This window comes from Pieris brassicae, chromosome 11, assembly GCF_905147105.1.
Source record: "Pieris brassicae chromosome 11, ilPieBrab1.1, whole genome shotgun sequence".
NCBI classification, from domain to species: Eukaryota; Metazoa; Arthropoda; class Insecta; order Lepidoptera; family Pieridae; genus Pieris; species Pieris brassicae.
The window spans coordinates 14,367,327-14,386,714 of NC_059675.1; the positions used below are offsets into that span (position 1 = coordinate 14,367,327).

At 34.2% G+C, this 19,388-nt stretch overlaps 5 protein-coding genes across 6 annotated transcripts; 3 read left to right on the forward strand and 2 right to left on the reverse strand.

Moving 5' to 3' along the window:
- Window positions 1-5,435: 5,435 nt before the first annotated feature.
- LOC123716221 (transcription initiation factor IIA subunit 2) lies at window positions 5,436-6,903 on the reverse strand. The gene is made up of 4 exons (XM_045671855.1): window positions 6,712-6,903; window positions 6,509-6,636; window positions 6,140-6,246; window positions 5,436-5,758 (listed from the first exon to the last, which is right to left on the reverse strand). Exons 1-4 carry the CDS (start codon window positions 6,781-6,783, stop codon window positions 5,739-5,741), a joined length of 327 nt encoding a protein of 108 aa, XP_045527811.1. The 5' UTR covers window positions 6,784-6,903; the 3' UTR covers window positions 5,436-5,738.
- A 942-nt stretch (window positions 6,904-7,845) lies between these two features.
- LOC123716638 (presenilin homolog) lies at window positions 7,846-13,441 on the forward strand. Of its 2 annotated transcripts, none has more exons than XM_045672480.1 (9): window positions 7,846-8,218; window positions 9,168-9,379; window positions 9,514-9,723; window positions 10,207-10,427; window positions 10,501-10,599; window positions 10,744-10,848; window positions 11,342-11,512; window positions 11,608-11,720; window positions 11,793-13,441. In XM_045672480.1, the coding sequence occupies exons 1-9, from the start codon at window positions 8,072-8,074 to the stop codon at window positions 11,946-11,948; spliced, it is 1,434 nt and encodes a 477-aa protein (XP_045528436.1). In that variant the 5' UTR covers window positions 7,846-8,071; the 3' UTR covers window positions 11,949-13,441. The 2 variants fall into 2 exon arrangements, with proteins under 2 accessions (XP_045528436.1, XP_045528437.1); XM_045672481.1 differs by having other exon boundaries at window positions 10,744-10,824.
- A 104-nt stretch (window positions 13,442-13,545) lies between these two features.
- On the reverse strand, window positions 13,546-18,282 carry LOC123716637. Its single transcript, XM_045672479.1, has 6 exons — window positions 18,031-18,282; window positions 17,754-17,962; window positions 17,156-17,444; window positions 16,551-16,744; window positions 15,101-15,318; window positions 13,546-14,914 (listed from the first exon to the last, which is right to left on the reverse strand). Exons 1-6 carry the CDS (start codon window positions 18,150-18,152, stop codon window positions 13,934-13,936), a joined length of 2,013 nt encoding a protein of 670 aa, XP_045528435.1. The 5' UTR covers window positions 18,153-18,282; the 3' UTR covers window positions 13,546-13,933.
- LOC123716641 (transmembrane emp24 domain-containing protein 1-like) lies at window positions 15,387-16,534 on the forward strand. The gene has a single exon (XM_045672483.1). The coding sequence runs from the start codon at window positions 15,545-15,547 to the stop codon at window positions 16,253-16,255; it is 711 nt and encodes a 236-aa protein (XP_045528439.1). The 5' UTR covers window positions 15,387-15,544; the 3' UTR covers window positions 16,256-16,534.
- A 306-nt stretch (window positions 18,283-18,588) lies between the features above and the next one.
- On the forward strand, window positions 18,589-19,361 carry LOC123716643 (40S ribosomal protein S29). The gene is made up of 3 exons (XM_045672485.1): window positions 18,589-18,749; window positions 18,824-18,923; window positions 19,316-19,361. The coding sequence occupies exons 1-3, from the start codon at window positions 18,688-18,690 to the stop codon at window positions 19,322-19,324; spliced, it is 171 nt and encodes a 56-aa protein (XP_045528441.1). The 5' UTR covers window positions 18,589-18,687; the 3' UTR covers window positions 19,325-19,361.
- Window positions 19,362-19,388: the final 27 nt, after the last annotated feature.

Genomic DNA, 19,388 nt, shown 5'->3' on the forward strand with positions numbered 1-19,388 from the left:
GGAATTATTAAAGAATTTACTGAAACCAAATTTAAAAAATATAAATAACTTACCTCCATTGTTGTTTATTATTTCAAACTTTCAACTACTTCACTTTTGTCGAACTTAGAGCACAATACTAAATCTTTCTACAAGTATCGGGTTATATAGACTGGTAATGGATATCATTATCTAGTAACGATATTCAACTCGACTGCATGTTTGAACAAGTATCCATACCTATCAGTAAAATGTGGATAATAAATACAAAGGGCACTCTAAATACCCTTTGCAATCTTAATAGTCATTGCATTTTTAAAATATTTTTGAAATAGATAAGAACAGAAATGTGTGTATCTAGTAGTTTAGCACCACATATACGTATAATTATTATAATATTAAGAACAATAAAATATATTTACGAATATGAAAATATAAACGAATAACCTTATCAGGTTTTTATTAACCTTCATTACTTTTGAAGTATATTTTAGGACAGGTTCCTAAGAGATGTATTATAGGTTTTGTGAATAATACAGCATTCAACGGTAGTTATGGTAAAAATCCTTTCAACTTTGAAAATTTTGGTATTTGCTCATTTAGCCTATATATAGATGGTCAACAGATACCTTCAAAAGCGTTACAACCATCATTTCCAAACGATGTATTTACTAGCGCATACCACACCCTGTACTCAGGCACCGGTATACATTTTCTTAACGAAGGTAATGGAATATCGAGGGAGCAATATTCAAATGGGTACTGTTTACTAGCTTTTGATTTAACACCTGACTTGTCGGCTAACTCTAATGTGCATTGGAATCTTGTACGCCATGGTAGTGTAAGAATGGAAGTAAGATTCGAGAGCGCATTGACTGAAACAATTAACTGTGTAGTTTACGCAGAGTTTTCAAATATTATAGAAATAGATAAGAACAGAAATGTATGTGTGGATTATAGTAGTTAAGCAATCACTTATGTAATTATTATGATATTAAGAATAATAAAATATAATGTAATCGAATATGGCATGGTTTTTATTTACCTTCATTATTTTTTTTACAAAGAGACTCATTACTTATGTTGAGATCATATTATGTGTGTTTAAATACATTGGTACAAATATGAATTGATAGTAATAAATGTAGTCAGTAAAAGAGTGAAAGAGTAGGGGAGTAAACGCATATTAATGTATGAACACACTAGAAGTGCAAATGAGTCTTCGTAGAATACATCCCAGCCTCCAGAGCAACGTATATCCTTCAAATCGATTGCCGATGTATGCTCAGGTGCCAGCACTTATCATATGCAATCTTGACCCTGATTCACAGCCGGGGTCTCATTGGGTGGCTATTCATATAAACGTTGAAAGAGTTGGGGAATACTTTGATTCGTTTGGACGTAAACCTATTGAAGCAATAGAAGGATTTTTAAGGAGGAATTGTTGCATGTGGAGATACAATAGCCTTACGGTTCAGGATTACCTATCGGCGGTGTGCGGAGAGTACTGTTTGGTATACATATATTACAAGTTCAGGGGGATGAGATTAGAAGACTTCCTTAGAAATTTTACGTGTGACTCAGAGAACAATGATACGGTGCTAGTAAATTTGTATAGAAATATAATGGACATATAAATAAAAGAATAATACCTGGAATAAAAATGTTTTATTTAAATATGTAACCCTTACATCTAATTTTATTATAGATAATGGTGTTAATGTAGGTAAGGTATATTTATTGTTGTTTGCTTAGACCCGTAGGTTAGGTTAGGTTAGACATAGTTTATTCTATTTTTCTTTTAGAGCCATAGATCGGGTTAGTGAATGTAGGAAAGTAGATAACGATGCATTCGTAGCTGATAAGGTGGTTAGTTAGGTTAGTAAGTAATTAGCAAGGGTTTTGGGAAAGCTATCTCTGGAACGTTTAGAGCTATCACTTCAGGAGTGAGTGCATTCGACTCCACACGGCCTGTTTAGTGGGGGTAGAGTACAAACTTTTTTTTTTTTTTTTTTTAGGTTTGGCCAACCATGATTTTTACGTTTTTGGGGAACTTTGATGTGAGGCAGTCGCCGGGAATCCCAACTACTAGTATAAGTAGTAAGGCGGCTGATATCAATTTCGATAATTGATCTTATATGACTAATATGCGAACCGACCGCCTGCTGTGCAAGTAGGGTTGTGGGAGGGTGCAAAACTCGTAAATGAAATTAATAAATAAGTACGTCAGCTGAAACTTTTCATAAATTGTTAATATCATATACATATATAAGTTCGCATTCCAGTCTTCATTCAAACGTTATGCATGTTAATGTTTGATGACATCATGAATGTTAAACGAAAGCTCACTCAAAAAAAGATTACGGAAGATCCGTATCCTTTTAAAATAAAAATCTGTAAATAATTGTATGTAATTGTTAATACATAATAATTAAATCACGAATATTGACAAAATTCTTATTTATTTGAGTCCCTCGTGAATATTTAAACATTTGTTAGTTTAAATTCTTGGAAATTTGAAATAAATCTCTAGTCCCTGAATTTCAAATTTACTAGAGCCGGTTGTCATCTGTTTGCCGTCTGATGTGAAATATGTAAGACGAGCAAGGCATATTAAGGCATATTTTTCTAAATTGTCACTTCTAGTTGGCGATCTTGTTACATTCATCTTTCGTGTTTTTGTCTGCGAGGTACATGTGTGTAAGTATGTTTGTGGACTCAGTTTCCGCACTTTGACTCTCAATAGGTGCGTAAAGTCCTGGCTAACGAAGCCAGCCTAACTCCTTCCAAAAGCACAGAAGCTGGGTACTTCGCAGGCTTCACGGAGCGACCTCACTGTTCCGAGGATTTCTGCACGTTGTTTAGCCACAGCCTCGCATTCTAGGACTAAGTGGGTGACTGATTCCTCTGCGCTGAAACAGCCTCTGCACAGGGGCTGTCCGTCGCGCCTAAGACATAAAGATGTTTGTTAAGGAGACAATGGCCCGTAATTGTCCCTATCATTGTTTTTAGATTGGTTCTATTCAAGCTTAGAAGTTGTTTCGTAAGTTGCCGGTTGACTGCTGGCTGAGCCATTTTGGACTGTCTGCAGTCCGCACCTTGCGACCATCTGTGAGGTACAATGCAGCATGTTAGTAAAAAATATGAGACTCTGTCGAGGCTAGGGGACAGTTACATCCACAGTCACTCTCACCATCGTTTTAATATTCAACAAGCTTTATTAGTGTCATTAACTTATAATAATTCTGAGCATTAAACAATTGAAAAGTAAAGAAAGTTACTATACGTCTCCATGCTAGCCTCGCAGAGAATGAATACCTAAAAATATATATATGCATATAATAATAATAGCAAATCAAACCCACTCAACAAAAGTATATAATTAATATTAATAATAAATAAGCCTCATTTATTCCTTGAAAAATTTAGAAAATATACACACACATAAAAAAAAATATAATACATTATTTTTCAAGGACCTCTTATTGAGTACAGGCCTCCTCCAATTGACTCCATCTCTCTGTTTTGAGATAACAATAATGACCTATAATGCGTTCTTCATTTTCTTTGCTCCTGACCGATACAAGCGTTGAAGACTCCCATCAGAATAAAGATATAGTTGCTTTGATCAATAGCGTGTTAAGTTGGTCGTAAAAAAACGACATCCCTATATTAATGGAGTCGCTAGTAGGAGAATATGCTTGAATAATTGCAATATGTGCGTCTACAAAGACTAAATTTAGGACACATACTCATTTTCATTGATTCTGACTGATGATTGCTATATAACTATCCAACTATGGTTTTAGGTTTTTCTTATTAGAAAACCGACGCCATATAACCCTTTAGTTTGGCCGTAGTGACAAAAAATATGCTCTTGGTCTTCCAATATATTATATCCTATTCTTCGAATCTCAGAAAGCCCATTGATATCATACTTTATTTTTGAAATAGCTTCTTTAAACTCAATAAGTCTCTTATTTGAAAGAAGTAATCTTGTATTGTACGTGCAGATAAATAGAGAATGGAGTGAAGGGTTGTCTGGTCTGGCTCTCCCACGGGGACCGGCCGTGGTGGAAGAGGTGTAGGGGGCGCTGGCAATTGTAATTGTATTATATTATTTGTCTCAAATGGGATTGAGTTGCGGTGGCATTTGGAGAGCAATGTGAAGTAGTTGGTTTAGCTGAGCAAATTTCTGGACATATTTTTTTTTGCTGTAACTTCTTTGCGTGCTGGTTAAGTCTTATTTCTTTTATGGTTGGTTTCGGGAGATTCTGATGGAGTTCTTATTTTTATACGTTCTTGGTTTTAAAATTTGTTGGTTTCGGTTGTTCAATCATACTATTTTGTCATATTTAAGGATCGCAAATCTCCCCTGTTCCCTTTGTTTGCTAACTTCAATTTGTAATTGTTTTCATTTATTCAGAACATCTGGAGGGAAGTCATCTTTTATATAGTATGGGGTAGAATCAATTTGTTTTCTTATTTTTTGGATATCAACTTTGAGTCTAACTGTAGAAAGCGTTAGGACTATTGGTCTTCTTTTTTCTTCTCTTTTACCAAGCCTCCTAACCCATTCAATGTCATTGTAATCACATTTAACTTTTAAAATGTTGTTTATTAAGTCAAGAACTCTGTTTTGTAAGTCGCCGTAAGTTTTTTCATTTTCTTCCACTCTAAAAAAGAGATTTTTCCTCCTAATTATTCTCTCTAACTGGTTAATTTTTATTAGTTGTACTTTCAATTTTTCTTCCAAAAGTTCATTTTTGCTGCTGCTGTTTAAATTTTTCATTTATATTACGGGTGATAGTTTCTTTTATATCCTCTTTCATTTCCTGTATATCAGTTTTTTTCTGATTGGTTGCTTTTTGCATTGGCTCTCCTATTTATTTTTTATATTTTATATTTTTTATATTATCTAATTAAAAAAAAAAGATCATCAAGACAAGAACTAATTTGTACTTGAGATTATTTGGCAACGGTTTACGCAAACGGCTAACTAGTTAAGTATCAATTACGTTGAAATTTGATATAGGTGCTAATGACTAATACTTGTTCTATTAGTCACGTAGGTATTGGTTTCCACTACCGACAAAATCCACAACACAATAGTATCACAATTCACTATTGTCACTACAACTATAATACACTTCCGAAATCACATATTTATAGAAAATATAGTCATTTTGAACAAAGTTAGTCACGTTCACAGTTTATTTTACGTCTATTTTCGACGTATTTTGCTCTAAACTATATATGTACTTATCACTTTGTGTTAATGTATGACTTTTAATATTGTTATATATTTGAACTTTATTTTCCACAAATAATATTTTTTAAATGGAATATATAAATACGGGACTTGTGTTGACACAGGCAACCCGAACTACCCAGTCAACTCTACTCAACAAAAGTATTCACAAAAAAGGCTGGGTTATTTAATAAAAACAATTAAATATTTACTTATTTTTATTCTTTATTCTTAACACTTTATTTGAGAAAGTAAATAAACCAATTCTATAACTTTTAATTCAATCTTCATGATTTTTATTGACATGTATTAAAAGTTACAGACAATAAAGAGTCAATTATTAAATAAGACTTCAAATAATGTTAAGTTCACTCTCTTTGTGGCTATGTACTACACAAAAAATTACCATTTTTGGATTCTTAAATAATTTATTTAGGTAATAAGTCCATGTTACAATGACAAAGGCTAAATAGCTTATTTTATATGGGCAGTATAAATCTAAGTAACATTATCTACGTTCCTCCACATCTGAAACAAACAATATTAAGTTATTCACAGTAATAGACATTTAAATTTGTTTCTCAATCATTAGATTTGTAAACTACTGCTCCCTTACTCTGTAGGTTTTGCTTCTTTACAAGTGTCAATTACTTTAACATTATTAATAAAAAACTAAACCTAATTTCTATATACTTATTTCAATACCCATAGCAATACAATCTTATCATGTTTAGTCTGTTTAAATTATTTTTAGACTGAAATAATAAAGTAATACAGAGAAACAATTATTTTCTATTTGAAGCATATTTGAGCCTTTGGTTTTGAAACCAAAATGATAGAGAAACTTAGGACTAACTATTTGGGTGATAACTGAATTATCAATCTGCTAAAAAACATCTGCATACTCACTTTTGCCATCACAGGCCACTATTTTAACTTTATCCACTTTAGCCACTTCATGAACTTCTCTGAATTCAACATCATTTAACATAAAAGTCCAAACATTATCACAAAACCTGTAATATGTTAAAATTATTAATTTATTTATAGTTTAAACAATAATATTTGCTATATAAGCAATTGTTTTATATTGGTAATGTACTTTATAATAGATAAATTATATACATTTGACAATTTTTATTTTTTATTTATTCTTTTTGCAGGTAGAGGTTTCATTAAAAAGAGACAAAAGTTATACATCCAAACCAAATGACAGTATTGATAAGTCAAGCTTAAGTAACTGCTACATAAACAGTAAATAAAATACAGCCTCCATACCTATATGTATTTAATTTTCCAGCTTTGAAGGTTAATCTAGATTTTACCCTGCTCGATAACGCTTGATTAATAGATTTGTCGAATTGTAATAATACTTTAACGGCCAATGTCGGTGTTATTTGTCCATACTGAAACAGTGTAATTTACACACATTACTTTAGCAAATAGTAAATAACATAATTAATCATTTTATAGGTACATACTTGAATTAATTCATCAAGGCTTTCCTGCAATGTATTGCCAATAGTAGTATTTCTATAGAGTTGATATGACATAACTAAAATATTATGTTTTGAAAAACAATAAAAGCTATCCAAGATTCACAACAGTGACTCTTTGTTTAGATTGAAATGAAATTATTTTGTCAATTCAGTGTTAACACAAGTCACAAATGAAATATGAATAGGTAGTCAGTGATGCCAACTCCAACAAAATATTCTCCCTAAAACCAACTTCAAATACCCCTTAATAAAAATATCGAATAAAAGTCGATTGTTTTATATATGAATTAAAATACATTCAAATAGTATAAAATATCGGTAGTAGTTGTGCAGGTGCATTTTACTCATTGACTTATTTACTTAATGGCCTACTATTATACCTAATGATCATATTTCTTTACTACTATATCTTGCGATAAAAATTCTCAATTTAGCATCGCTGAAATATCAAATAATGATGCCAACTCCTATAGAATATTCCCCATAGGAGCAACGCTTGGAGTTTATATTTGATTTAGCTTGTTGGTTGGATTCGAGGCTTACTATAAATATATGTTTCAGGGTTTTTTTATTTTATTATCTTACAAAATCTAGCTTCCCTAAATTTAAGGGGAAAACGCCCAAGTTGGCATCACCTGATGAAATAGACTAAAGAGTTTAATACTATATAGAAGTTTAAGAGTATATTACTATGATAACTGAACACTCATAGATAATGGACAAGTTCTAAAGTAAATTGCATCCTAGTGCAACACTACTTCAATATATCACAAGGCACAGACTTATTTCTTTAAGTTACTTCAAAAAGAAACAAAAGTAGAAGAAGAAGTAAAATAAAGTTCAACGGTAAATTTTTTCTTCCCGAAACTTTTCCAGCTTCACTCAAGAGCAGCAAGTTTTATTGATGGCATTTACTAAACTTTACTTTACTTCTTGTTATAGATTGCTCTCTCATGTGTATCAAACGCAGTACCTTACCCTGGGCCACAATCCACATACCGTGCGGGCTTTAAGAAAAAACTCAGTACCATTATGAGTTATGGCAGGTCTTTAGTAGTTCATAAATAAAAGCACCACCGGGCACAGACTAAAGCTGAAATCGATTAAATTACAGTAATCATGCAGTATGCACCTCTATGTCAATATCCTGCGTTCGTCATTTAGGTTGATATTTGTAGTTTAGGTAAAAAAATCTTGAAAACCGAAAACGAAATAACAACAACCGAAATGTATAATTAAACTGAAATATGAATAAATAATTACGTATATTTGAGTACAGTAGCATTATTATAAAAATGCATCTATGAATTGTATAATATGAAGTGCGTATTAAGTTTTATGGATGAGTGATATAGAAAGTGATCGAGAAGTGACCGAGCATACAGCACTCATGGACGGCCACATAGCAGAGGCTCGCTCCGACCGCGAGATTGCTGAGAGACTCGCTAGGAAAAGAAAAACTAAAGCTGATGCCCAGCGTAACTATGGAGTAAGTAACACCCACTCAAGTCTTGTATGACTAATCAGTACATGAAACTCTTTCTTATTTTTATAATTATAATTAAAGTTTTATCAATTAAACCATACAATAATCGTTTAGTTTTCATTTCTTAGTTCTTATTACGAAATAATGAGCAAATACTACAACTTGTGAACAGCAGATGAAGGCTTAGGCTTATAATTTTATAAGTACAATATGTGTAAAAAAACACTAAATGGACATGGATATCACCTGATCAAAGAAAAAAAAACTATAGTTTTCGTTCTAAGCAATACTTCCGAATCTATAACCAATATAGAATTAATGTTAATTTCCCATCAGAACACAGAATGCTAAGATGCCCATTGCTAACAAACCAAAGATGAGTTGAAGATCATATATTAAGACTAAGCTCACTTAAGACCATTAAAACTTGCAGAACATTTCATTGCTTGGAAAACAAAATGAATGTATAAATACTTAATGACAAATAAGAAGAAATAAATTCATTCTAGAATTTAAAAAAATTAAATCAAACAAACTCTGAACACAAAACAAATTATTCAGATTTACAGACAACATAGATATCTTAAGTGAAACTACAAAAAAAAAAACAATAAACCTGTATAAAATTATAATAACAGGTATCTTTCGACAGAGAACAACAATTTAAACTAAGTTGATAGAAGTAAAAATGTGGAAGAAGTACTGGGCCCACAAAGAAATTCAGAAAAAACATTTCAGTCAAAAATAATTATAATTAGTAAAAAGATTATTATGGTTTCAAATATTCTACCTTATTTGACATAGGCAAGTCAAATGTGGGTTTTTAGCAAGGAAACAACTATAACATCCTATATGCAGGAGATTTTTACCCTTACAAATACTAAAATAATAACAAAACTAACCTTAAATTAAATCAATACTAACACAAACATCATAACTTTATTTATTTCAGTCAGTGGCACGGCCTGAAGAAAGTAATTCCAGTGTCGCTGGTGGCTCAGGTTTACAAGCACCTGCTCCTGCTCCGCTACCTGCTGAAGAGTTGGAACTTAAATATGGTGCACGACATGTTATAAAACTTTTTGTACCAGTTACTTTGTGTATGATTGTTGTTGTTGCTACTATATCATCAATACAATTTTATTCAGTAAAGGATGTATATTTGTGAGTATTAGTTTATTTGCAATGATTATATTCTTTTTAGAACTTACTAAGACAAAGATATGATAAATTTATGTTAAAAAACAGTATTATTTTTCATAATGATTTACAAATACAATAGTTGTGATTTGTTGTAGAGCATACACACCTTTTCACGAAGAAAGTCCATATGCTATGACAAAAGTATGGAATGCGCTTGCAAACTCAATGATTCTTCTAAGTGTTATAGCAATGATGACAGTTCTCCTTATTGTCCTCTACAAAAAGCGTTGTTATAAAGTAATACATGGATGGCTCATTGTATCATCATTGATGTTGCTCTTCCTCTTTTCTTATCTATATATTGAGTAAGTATTACCTAGCCATAATTTTATTTTCTCTTATAAATAAGATTCATCTTTTACTTATTATGTTGGTTGCAGACCAAGTCTTATATTCGCCAAAGCGTAGCTAGCATAAATAGACTAGTGATTAGTTAAGTGCATAGTAACATTTAAGCTAAAGTTGGTGTTGTGCCAGTAATTCAGTTTGACAGTTGTTTGTTTGTTCATTTTTATTATGAGATAAAAATAGTTTTACTTCTACAAGACACTTCATTCAATCATATTCATCGATCATTGCACTTGGAGACACTTGATAACAATGGCATAAGATGTGTAAATAGGTATCATGCATGGTGGGATAGCTTCAGTTTAAAACCACATGAGCCACTCAGTGTTCTTGGTCTGCAACCAGCTTAAACCTTGTAAAAGTCTGGCCAGTGCGAACACAATAATTAAAAACTAATAAAATCAACCTAACTTAAATCTTATGTAAATCATCTATTTTAGAGAAGCGCTCCGAGCATACCATATACCAATGGATTACATCACCTTAACATTTGCTATGTGGAACTTTGGTGTAGTGGGAATGATAGTAATTCACTGGAAAGGGCCATTGCGTTTGCAGCAGGCGTATTTGATTTTTATAGCAGCTTTAATGGCTTTGGTCTTCATCAAATATTTACCCGAGTGGACCACTTGGGCCGTCCTTGCCGTTATTTCTATATGGGGTAACTGACTACATACATTATTAATTAATTCTTATTTGTTATAGAGATTTTATTCAACATATACTGATTCCAGATCTGGTAGCGGTCTTAACGCCTAAAGGACCACTTAGAATATTAGTGGAAACGGCTCAGGAACGAAATGAACCTATATTTCCTGCTCTTATATATTCATGTGAGTAGTTTTTACTGCTGTAATTTATAAAAAAATATTTTTTTGTTTGAATATTTGCATAGGTAACTTTTAAATGCATCACGTTTTCATGAATTTACTGTCGTATTTGTATGAAGATTGAAAATAGTGTTTTGATGTTTGCAGCCACGGTTATGTACTGCCTAGTGGCAGCCGGAGTCGAAGGAAACGGATCAGGGACAGGAGGGGAGCGCGGGGCGGGGGAAGGTGAGCTGCGCCCACTCACGCACGGTCTGTTGCTCGTAACTTTGCACTAACATTAATCTAACAATTCGCTTTTAAATCAAAGCTTATGCTAAAAGAATCCACGACATGCGTCATAGACGTCATTGACACCTTCAATTAGTATAACTCTGAAGACTTTTACTACTATATTTTAGTTTGCAATTAGTATTTAGTATAAACAAAAAGTGTGTCGATAAACTCAAACCAGACTAATTTTAGTTATTTCGTATTTATTATTTGGCGAGTCCATAACAGTATGTTAATTTCGTCCTGAAGGGAATTTTTTGTAGATAGATTGACGATTGGGTTTTGGGACTGACATCCAAAAATTGCCTAATATCTTGATACTTCGTATATAATTTAATTTAGACTATTAAAATCTAATAGTGTCTAAAAATTATCAGTAGTAATATATTTGGAGCGGTACTCCATAATACTTAATATGTATTCAACTAATCTATTAAATATTAATGATTCGAATAATAAATATTGTTTCTAGACACTGAAGTTCGGCGCGAAGGACCAGCGCGTCGTAGCGAGACTGACGAGGGCGGCTTTGATCAGTGGTCGAGACAAGCCCCGAGACAACTCAGAGTCGACACCACGCCCGTCAGCTACACCACGAGGGTCGAGAGGCAGCCGCAGCCGCAGTTCGAGTCGGAAGAGGAGAGTGAGTCCTTCCTCGGCGTCGATGTGCGCTCATGCGTGCGACACGTTGGACGTTGTTGTTCTTTCTTACGGTACATATGACCGACATCGTTGCAGAGGGCGTGAAGCTGGGTCTGGGTGACTTCATATTCTACAGCGTGTTGGTGGGCAAGGCCAGCTCCTACGGCGATTGGAACACGACGCTCGCCTGCTTCGTCGCTATTCTCATCGTAAGTCAGATGCGGACGTGTCGTCTACACCGTCGAAACCCCTCGGAGATTAAATAAACGAAACGTTTCCAGGGCCTCTGCCTAACCCTGCTGCTGCTGGCGATATTCAAGAAGGCGCTCCCGGCTCTGCCCATATCGATCGCCTTCGGTCTCATCTTCTACTTCGCGACGCGCGGAGTGGTGAAGCCCTTCGCCGACGCTCTCGCCGCCGAACAAGTCTTTATCTAGGATTAACCGGAAACGGGTAAAGGTCAAAGCAGACTTATCAACTCGGAAGGGGATCGTCACCGTATGGCCTCGAGCCGTTCAGTATGGTTTGTATGAAACTCCCTACTGCAGCGCACACTAATCGGAATCGTAGAAACCGTGATGCGTCACCTTGCAGTTCTCGCGCTTACGGCTCTCCGTCCCCGAACTCACGTGTCTGCGTCCGCCCTTGCCCCTGTCCCCTCCCAACCCGTTCAGACAGCGGTCGGCTAGCCGCGAGCGCGGCGTAGCCGAGTGGACGTACACGAGCTGCTGATAGTGGGCGTCCACACTGAATGCGCGGTGATTAGAGCCTAAGGCGGGCGTGCGATGGCCAGTGGCCACAGTGATTCCCGAGTTCTTGTAGCGGTTCAACGTATTTCAGGTGTTGCAAACTATGGACGAGGATTTGCTATTTTTACTGGACAGTTCGATCCTGATATGGGAGGTGTTGAACACTAGAGATGGCGTGCGAGAAATAAATAAAAACAGAGGTATAACTGATGATTTTTTTAACTTATACGAAGAATTAAGATTATACCCTACAAAATTCTTCAAATGCCCGTGTAACATTTGACTACGTGCTAAATAAAATATCACCTAAAATCACAAAAGAAGATACTAACTTACGCAAAAGATTGAATAATATAAACAATTAAGTATTTTCCGCCATTTTACGACAAACAAATACAGACGCGCATACGCCGAGCGGCAAGACCGAGCTAGTTTGTTACCCCCGCCACTCGCGCATCGGGTCGCTCGCTGATTAGGTCCGTAGTGCGGCCACAACGAAGCCAGCGCGTCGCGCAAAGCCGCAGTTCCGCCTTAGTCACCACAATATGGACGCAAATTCGCGTTTCATATGTTTGATACTTCGCGCCCGTGGTCGCGACCGCGCTGGGCTCGCAGTGTGGACGCACACGTACGCTTTGGTTACGTATACGTTAGGTCGACGGCGAGGCGAGCGGCGATACGGTGACGATCCCTTTCAGAGTTGAAATGTGTGCTTTGACCTTTAATCGTTGTTTGTTCACGTGTACTAAATTCTATGTCGTATGAAGATTGGGACCTTATCTACTGAAGAGACTTTCGTGGGCCGAGTTTGTGTTACTGTCCAAATCTGTCCGCCCCGAGGCCCGCTCGACCTAGGAAATGGTACCGGTGTAGTAGGTCTCTTTTATAAATGCATTTCAGTTTTTTCATTATTTTGTTAGAATCTATACGAGCAACGGAATGCTAATTAAATGTAAATGTAGAAATTAGTTAGTAAAATATACTTTAATAATGTAAAAATGTTATTACGAGTTGTTAAGAGTTCTCAAAAACAGATTGTAACGAAATTGTTTACTTTGGAGCGAAACTTTTACTTTGACATTTTTCTAATAATGTAAGTGTACTAATTTCTTTACATTCCAGTATGTTTTAACCTTATAATTGTGTGATATGTTAAAGAAATAAAAAACGTTTCTAAACTATTTTAAATATTCTTAAGCACGCCTTTCACCTGTTAAATTTTTTTTGACAGCAACTTGATCGCTTAGATGTGTCAAAATATTTTTTTTTTAAGGCACAAGTAAAATTCAGTAAAAAATATAATTTATTAAAAAAAAAATGGTGATTCCTTTTGTAAAACGGCTAAACTATGATATCTATAACAATATATAAATATTTATCTTTAGTGGATATAACAACCATGCTTTGTTAAATTGAGGTACTTTCACCTTAAATAAAAACTAATTCAAAATATTAACCATACAACCGCCGAAGACAACCACCACTTTACATGACAAAAAGATCACAAATTATTGCACATTGTCAGTGCTTAATCATATTGAAGCAAATAAATATAAAATTACCTTACACCAAAAAAGACTACATTGGAATGTTAACTTACTTGGAATGAGAATACTTAAAATTTTGAGATTAATAAAAAATACTACACATTAATTTATAGGTTACTAGGTTTCTTAAAGAGGATTTGGAATTTCTTCCGGTCCACTCTTCTTTATTACTTTTAATTTGTCTTTACTCGGTTTCACAGTGTCGGACATAATTTCTTCTCCAATAGGAATGTGATTAGGGGCAACCTTCTTGGCTTCCTTTTTATTTTCTTTGCTCAATTTTGGTTTATCTTTGACATTTTCAGACGGTGTGGCTTCTGTTACCTTAATTTCTGATACTTTTACTTGTGCTCTTGATGGATTACCTTTATTTTCGTTACCTGGTGAAGGTACAGGCTTGCCTGTTGGTTTGGTGTCAGGTTTTTGCGTAGTTGGTTTAGTGTCAGGTTTTTGCGTAGTTGGTTTGGTGTCAGGTTTTTGCGTAGTTGGTTTGGTGTCAGGTTTTTGCGTAGTTGGTTTGGTGTCAGGTTTTTGCGTAGTTGGTTTGGTGTCAGGTTTTTGCGTAGTTGGTTTGGTTTCAGGTTTTTGCGTAGTTGGTTTGGTTTCAGGTTTTTGTGGAGTTGGTTTGGTTTCAGGTTTTTGTGGAGTTGGTTTGGTGTCAGGTTTTTGCGTAGTTGGTTTGGTTTCAGGTTTTTGCGTAGTTGGTTTGGTTTCAGGGGCCTGTGTAGTTGACTTGGTTTCTGGTTGTTTCTGTTTTAATTCAGGTCTTTGGGTAGGTGCTTGGTTTTGAGATTTCTGTGAAGTTGCCTTCCCTGCTGCCTTTGGAGTTTCTTTAACCGAAGGCTTAGCTTGCTTAGTAGACATCCGTTCCTCAGGTCTCCGGCCCATATATGCTTGTTTTAAAAACAGAGGTATATCAACAGCTCCAATAAAATCTTGAGAGTGTGGAGATCCCAATACCAACTTGTCATTATAGACAATGGCATCACTGATATGGGCCACACTCTTGTCAGTATTGTAGAATGATGCAACAATATTTCCGTTCCAGTCAGTTATAATCAGTCCAGACATGTCAGTAAGACCGGATATGCTTGCAAATGAACCAATCTGTGGACATACATAGACAATAACAATTATTCACTATTTTGAAAAATGCTATAAAATACATAGGTCAAAATAAACACACATGAAAAATCATTGACTATAATGTTGGTTATGATAAAAGGCCAAATGTCTCTAAAGCTGTCTTGCTTCAATTGTAAATAAAATATAAAAAATAGAACAAATATTTACATAGTACACAATGTCTTCCAAAATAGGATGTGGAAATTTTTGGTTCAGGTACGAAAAAGGCAGTTCTATAAGATGTGCCATGCGAGATATAAACTTTCTTAAGTGTGGAGTGCTTGATAGACTCTTTGTTATTATGGGTGTATCAATATCAGATACAGCAAACATTGCAATTTGTACACCAGATCCATCTGGTAGTGCCCGTAGATTATCAGGAGTTCCTTAAACGAAAAAAAATATATGCTGATTATTTCAACATAATACTATGGTATTCAGTTTAATGCATAGCTATTTGTTATATTTTTAAGGTTGGTATAATATTTGTCCACCATTGTTAATTTTTAAGAACACTTGTGTAAACATTCTTAATAGATGGGTATTGGGAAAAAAAGGTTTTAAAGAATTGACAGAGTTTCAATCATTTTGTAAGCATCAATTTTATACAAAATGTATCGATTACCAATTGTAGTAATTATTTGCCATTTTATCTTAATAAAAACACAGGAGATATTTGAATCGGATGTGAATATGAGAGTTGATGCAGGATCGAGGACATGCATTTTCGAAAAAGGCAAGTCTGGACAAATTATGGAGTTTTTTTATCAAGTCCTGGACGGTCAACATGGAGATTTGGATATATCAGTGGATGTCTTTAGTCCAAATGGTGATAAAATTATTTCTGACCATAAGAAGTCGCAAAATTCCATAATAATGGATTTGGAGCATGAAGGTGATTATATTTTCTGCCTAGACAATACACATAGTTTAATGAATTCAAAACTTGTATTTGTATATGTGGTAATAGAAGAAAAAGATAAAAAAGAAAAGAGTGACGTGAGTGTTATTGGGGAAGATGGTGACGAACATAAAGAGGAGGAAATTGTTGAATGGTTTGGTGTAGATGAAAATGGTGAAACATATGTTATACCCGTGCCAGTCATTATTGACTCTATAGCACGCACGCTTAACTATGTGATACGAGCCCGCCATATGTTAGATATCTACAGTGCAACAAAAACCCGAGATGGATACCTAGCATTAGAAGACACATTTATTGTGGACATGTGGTCAGCATGTCAGATTACTCTCATGATTTTTGTTGGGACTTTGCAAGTCTATATGATAAAGAAATTATTTAATGGACATAGTAAAATTTAGAATAATTATTATTTTTGAACTAATGTCACAGTTAAACAAATAAAAAGTTTTCAAATAGCAACAGCATCTTCCTTTAAAATCGAAGTTGTATGGATACAGTTCTTAGTAGTTAATATCACACTAATTGGTACTGATAAGTCTAATGACATATTAATGTCAAATATTAAAAATAATACTATCACTAAGTAAGTATAATTGATAATGATAAACATTGGTATAATGTGTCTTGGAATTTGTACTTGCTCATTAATAATGTATCAAAATACGGTATGAGAATGAAATCACATATATCTACCTGGTAGTCCATCTACAAAAACTTCAGTCTTTCCCTTCTTTGGTCCACTTATGTAGTGCTTTAAGAGACGGTAATTAAATGTTTCAGCTACAACTACAAAACTCTCATCTGGAGATAATAGTACTCCATTAGCAAACCAAATATTGTCCACTAATACGTTAGTTTTCTTTGTTTCAGAATTGTAATAAAATAATCTGTTGAATACAATAATTTTGGTTAAGTAAAGATTCATCTCTCTTGCTTAAATCAATCAAATAAAAATTATAATATTTAAGATTTAAGGCTTTATATATTTTATATGAAACATTTTTTTGATTCATATGTATAAGCAAACCACTTTCAGTGACACTATAGCAGTGCCAGTCCCATTGTTTGCAGATCAGATGTGAGAATTTCTTTATAATGAAAACTGTTCACAAAAAGTCCTTTTATACAAAACTGGCATATAAATGCCCAATGTAAGGGTTCAGAGATGCATGCCTGGCTGTTTGGGCAAAACACACCTAAATACTACACACAATAACTATCTCAAAATTTTAAAAGATGAGTTGTACATAGCAGTGACTACTAAGAAGTCATTATAAATAATAAAAAGTGAGTATTACCTTCCTGACGGATCTGATAAACTAGAGAATACTCCATCATTTAAAAAGAATTCACTGCTAGAATCTGTAAAGTATATTCCACCTTTTTTATCAACAACTAAAGAATTGAACAGCCTTGGTCTCTTGCCTTCAATGGGTTTATCTGGTGACACCAATACTTGTTTCTTATCAGTCTTAATATCAACTTTCCAGATGCCATAGTATGCATCAGCTACATACATTAATCCATTTCTTTCATCAATTGAAAAACCAAGAGGACGACCACAAATATGTTCCTGAGATAATCCAGCTAGAATTAAATGGATAATATAATTAAAATAACTTACAGTGTTAAGGTCTGTTTCACAATGGACAGATAAGTTCCAGACAAGCTATTTATTACTTATTTGTAGAATTAACACTATTGTTGCGTTTCACAACTGTCAGATAGCACTATTCTTCACATAAGAGTCCCTCATAAGTTATGTCTGATGAAACGCGAAGTTTCCCATGTGGAACTTTTATCTTCCAAATAATTTATGTGTTGCATAGCTAATTGGTACTTTATCCATACATTCAGAAACAAGACCCTTAATATCAAGATTTAAAAAGTACTTACTACATGGTTTACCAATTTTGGTAACAAAACTAACGTGTCCACCTGGTGAGCACTTGACAATCTCACCAGTACCTAAAGATGTGTAAAGTTCGCCTTGCCATATTTGGAAATTCTCAGGACCCAAAATTTTATGCTCATATAACTTTTCAGCATTATTTAACGCTGTGTTAAGAGTCAGTTCACCGGTTCTTTCTTTTGTTGGGACGGATCTAAAAACAATGACTATTAAAATATTCTACTACTAATATTTTCGGTTCGAAGGTTATGTTATACTTACTGTATGCTAGAAAACTTTGTATAAGGCGGCAAATTAGGCACTATAAGGACTAAAGTTACAATAAAAGCAAAGTAAACGATTAACTTTAATATTCGTTTTAAAGAGCCTACAATGAAACCCATTGTAATAGATTTAATAATTAATTTTAAGATAAACAGTTATGCGGAGCAGTGTGCGGTCAATGATCTTGAAAGTTGAATTACTTAAAAAAAGTAATAACTATTTAAAACACAAAAAAAAGTTTTGTTGTCAGGCAATCAGTACAGTGCACTGTCAGTTTCTTGAAAATTTACTTACGCCACCACAGGTACACAGTAAAGCAATGCCTCGCTTTGAGATTTAATTGTATTTTATATATATACCATTAAACATTGCTACATTAAAATGAGAAATCTCAACAAAACGCCAAAAATAATCGTTGTAATTAGATAACTAAATAGTACGTGTATGTAAGTCGTGCATTGCACAACTCTAAACTATAATTATAGTATAGCGTCTCTGTGGTCCAGTTTCAACGCTCGGATGTCACAGTGCTGTTCCTGTCAAAGTCATTGAAATATATATTTATACACTTTGTCAATTTTTCTTTCCACTGCGAAGCTCGCCATTTTAAACGCGTTTTGAGTTCTAGCTTGCTAGAAATTGCAGACAACTAAAATGGGTCACGCAAATATATGGTACTCCCATCCCCGTAAATACGGCCAGGGTTCTCGCTCATGGTATGTACGTCATGATTAATATCACTCCATTCACACCATACTGAATTGGTTATAACACGTGTTGTGCATTTCAGCCGCGCCTGCTCCAACAAACATGGTCTCATCCGTAAATATGGATTAAACATTTGCAGACAATGTTTCAGAGAATATGCTCATGATATCGGATTCAAGAAGGTAAGTTATTTCTGTTGTTCCTTGTTACATTCAGATTTTAACTACAATTATAAGTTACTTCCGATAGTAGTGTTAGTAATAAATTAAATTTGACGTACCTATTTTCTATTCGACTATTATGTTGTGATAATGATAATTTAGATGTTCAACTTAGTCTTTGGGTCTTGTGGTGAATTTCTGGATTTATCTCGTCAAGCATCTTCCTAAAAAGACAAGGGATCTGTTTTCTGGCTAGTGTTGGCTTTTAAGTGTAGGACATGCTGGTCTCATTAAATTCCTAATGTGCAAGCTTTTTTTTAATGGCATTATGGCTTTGAACTTAAAGTAACTGGAGGTTAAATTTTTCTGTACCATAATTCTTATTAATAAAACTAAAAATTTTATTGTTTCAGCTGGACTAAATGTTTGGAGAATAGGTAAATAAAATTATAAAAACCCTTTCAATCTTTTATTTATGATACGAAC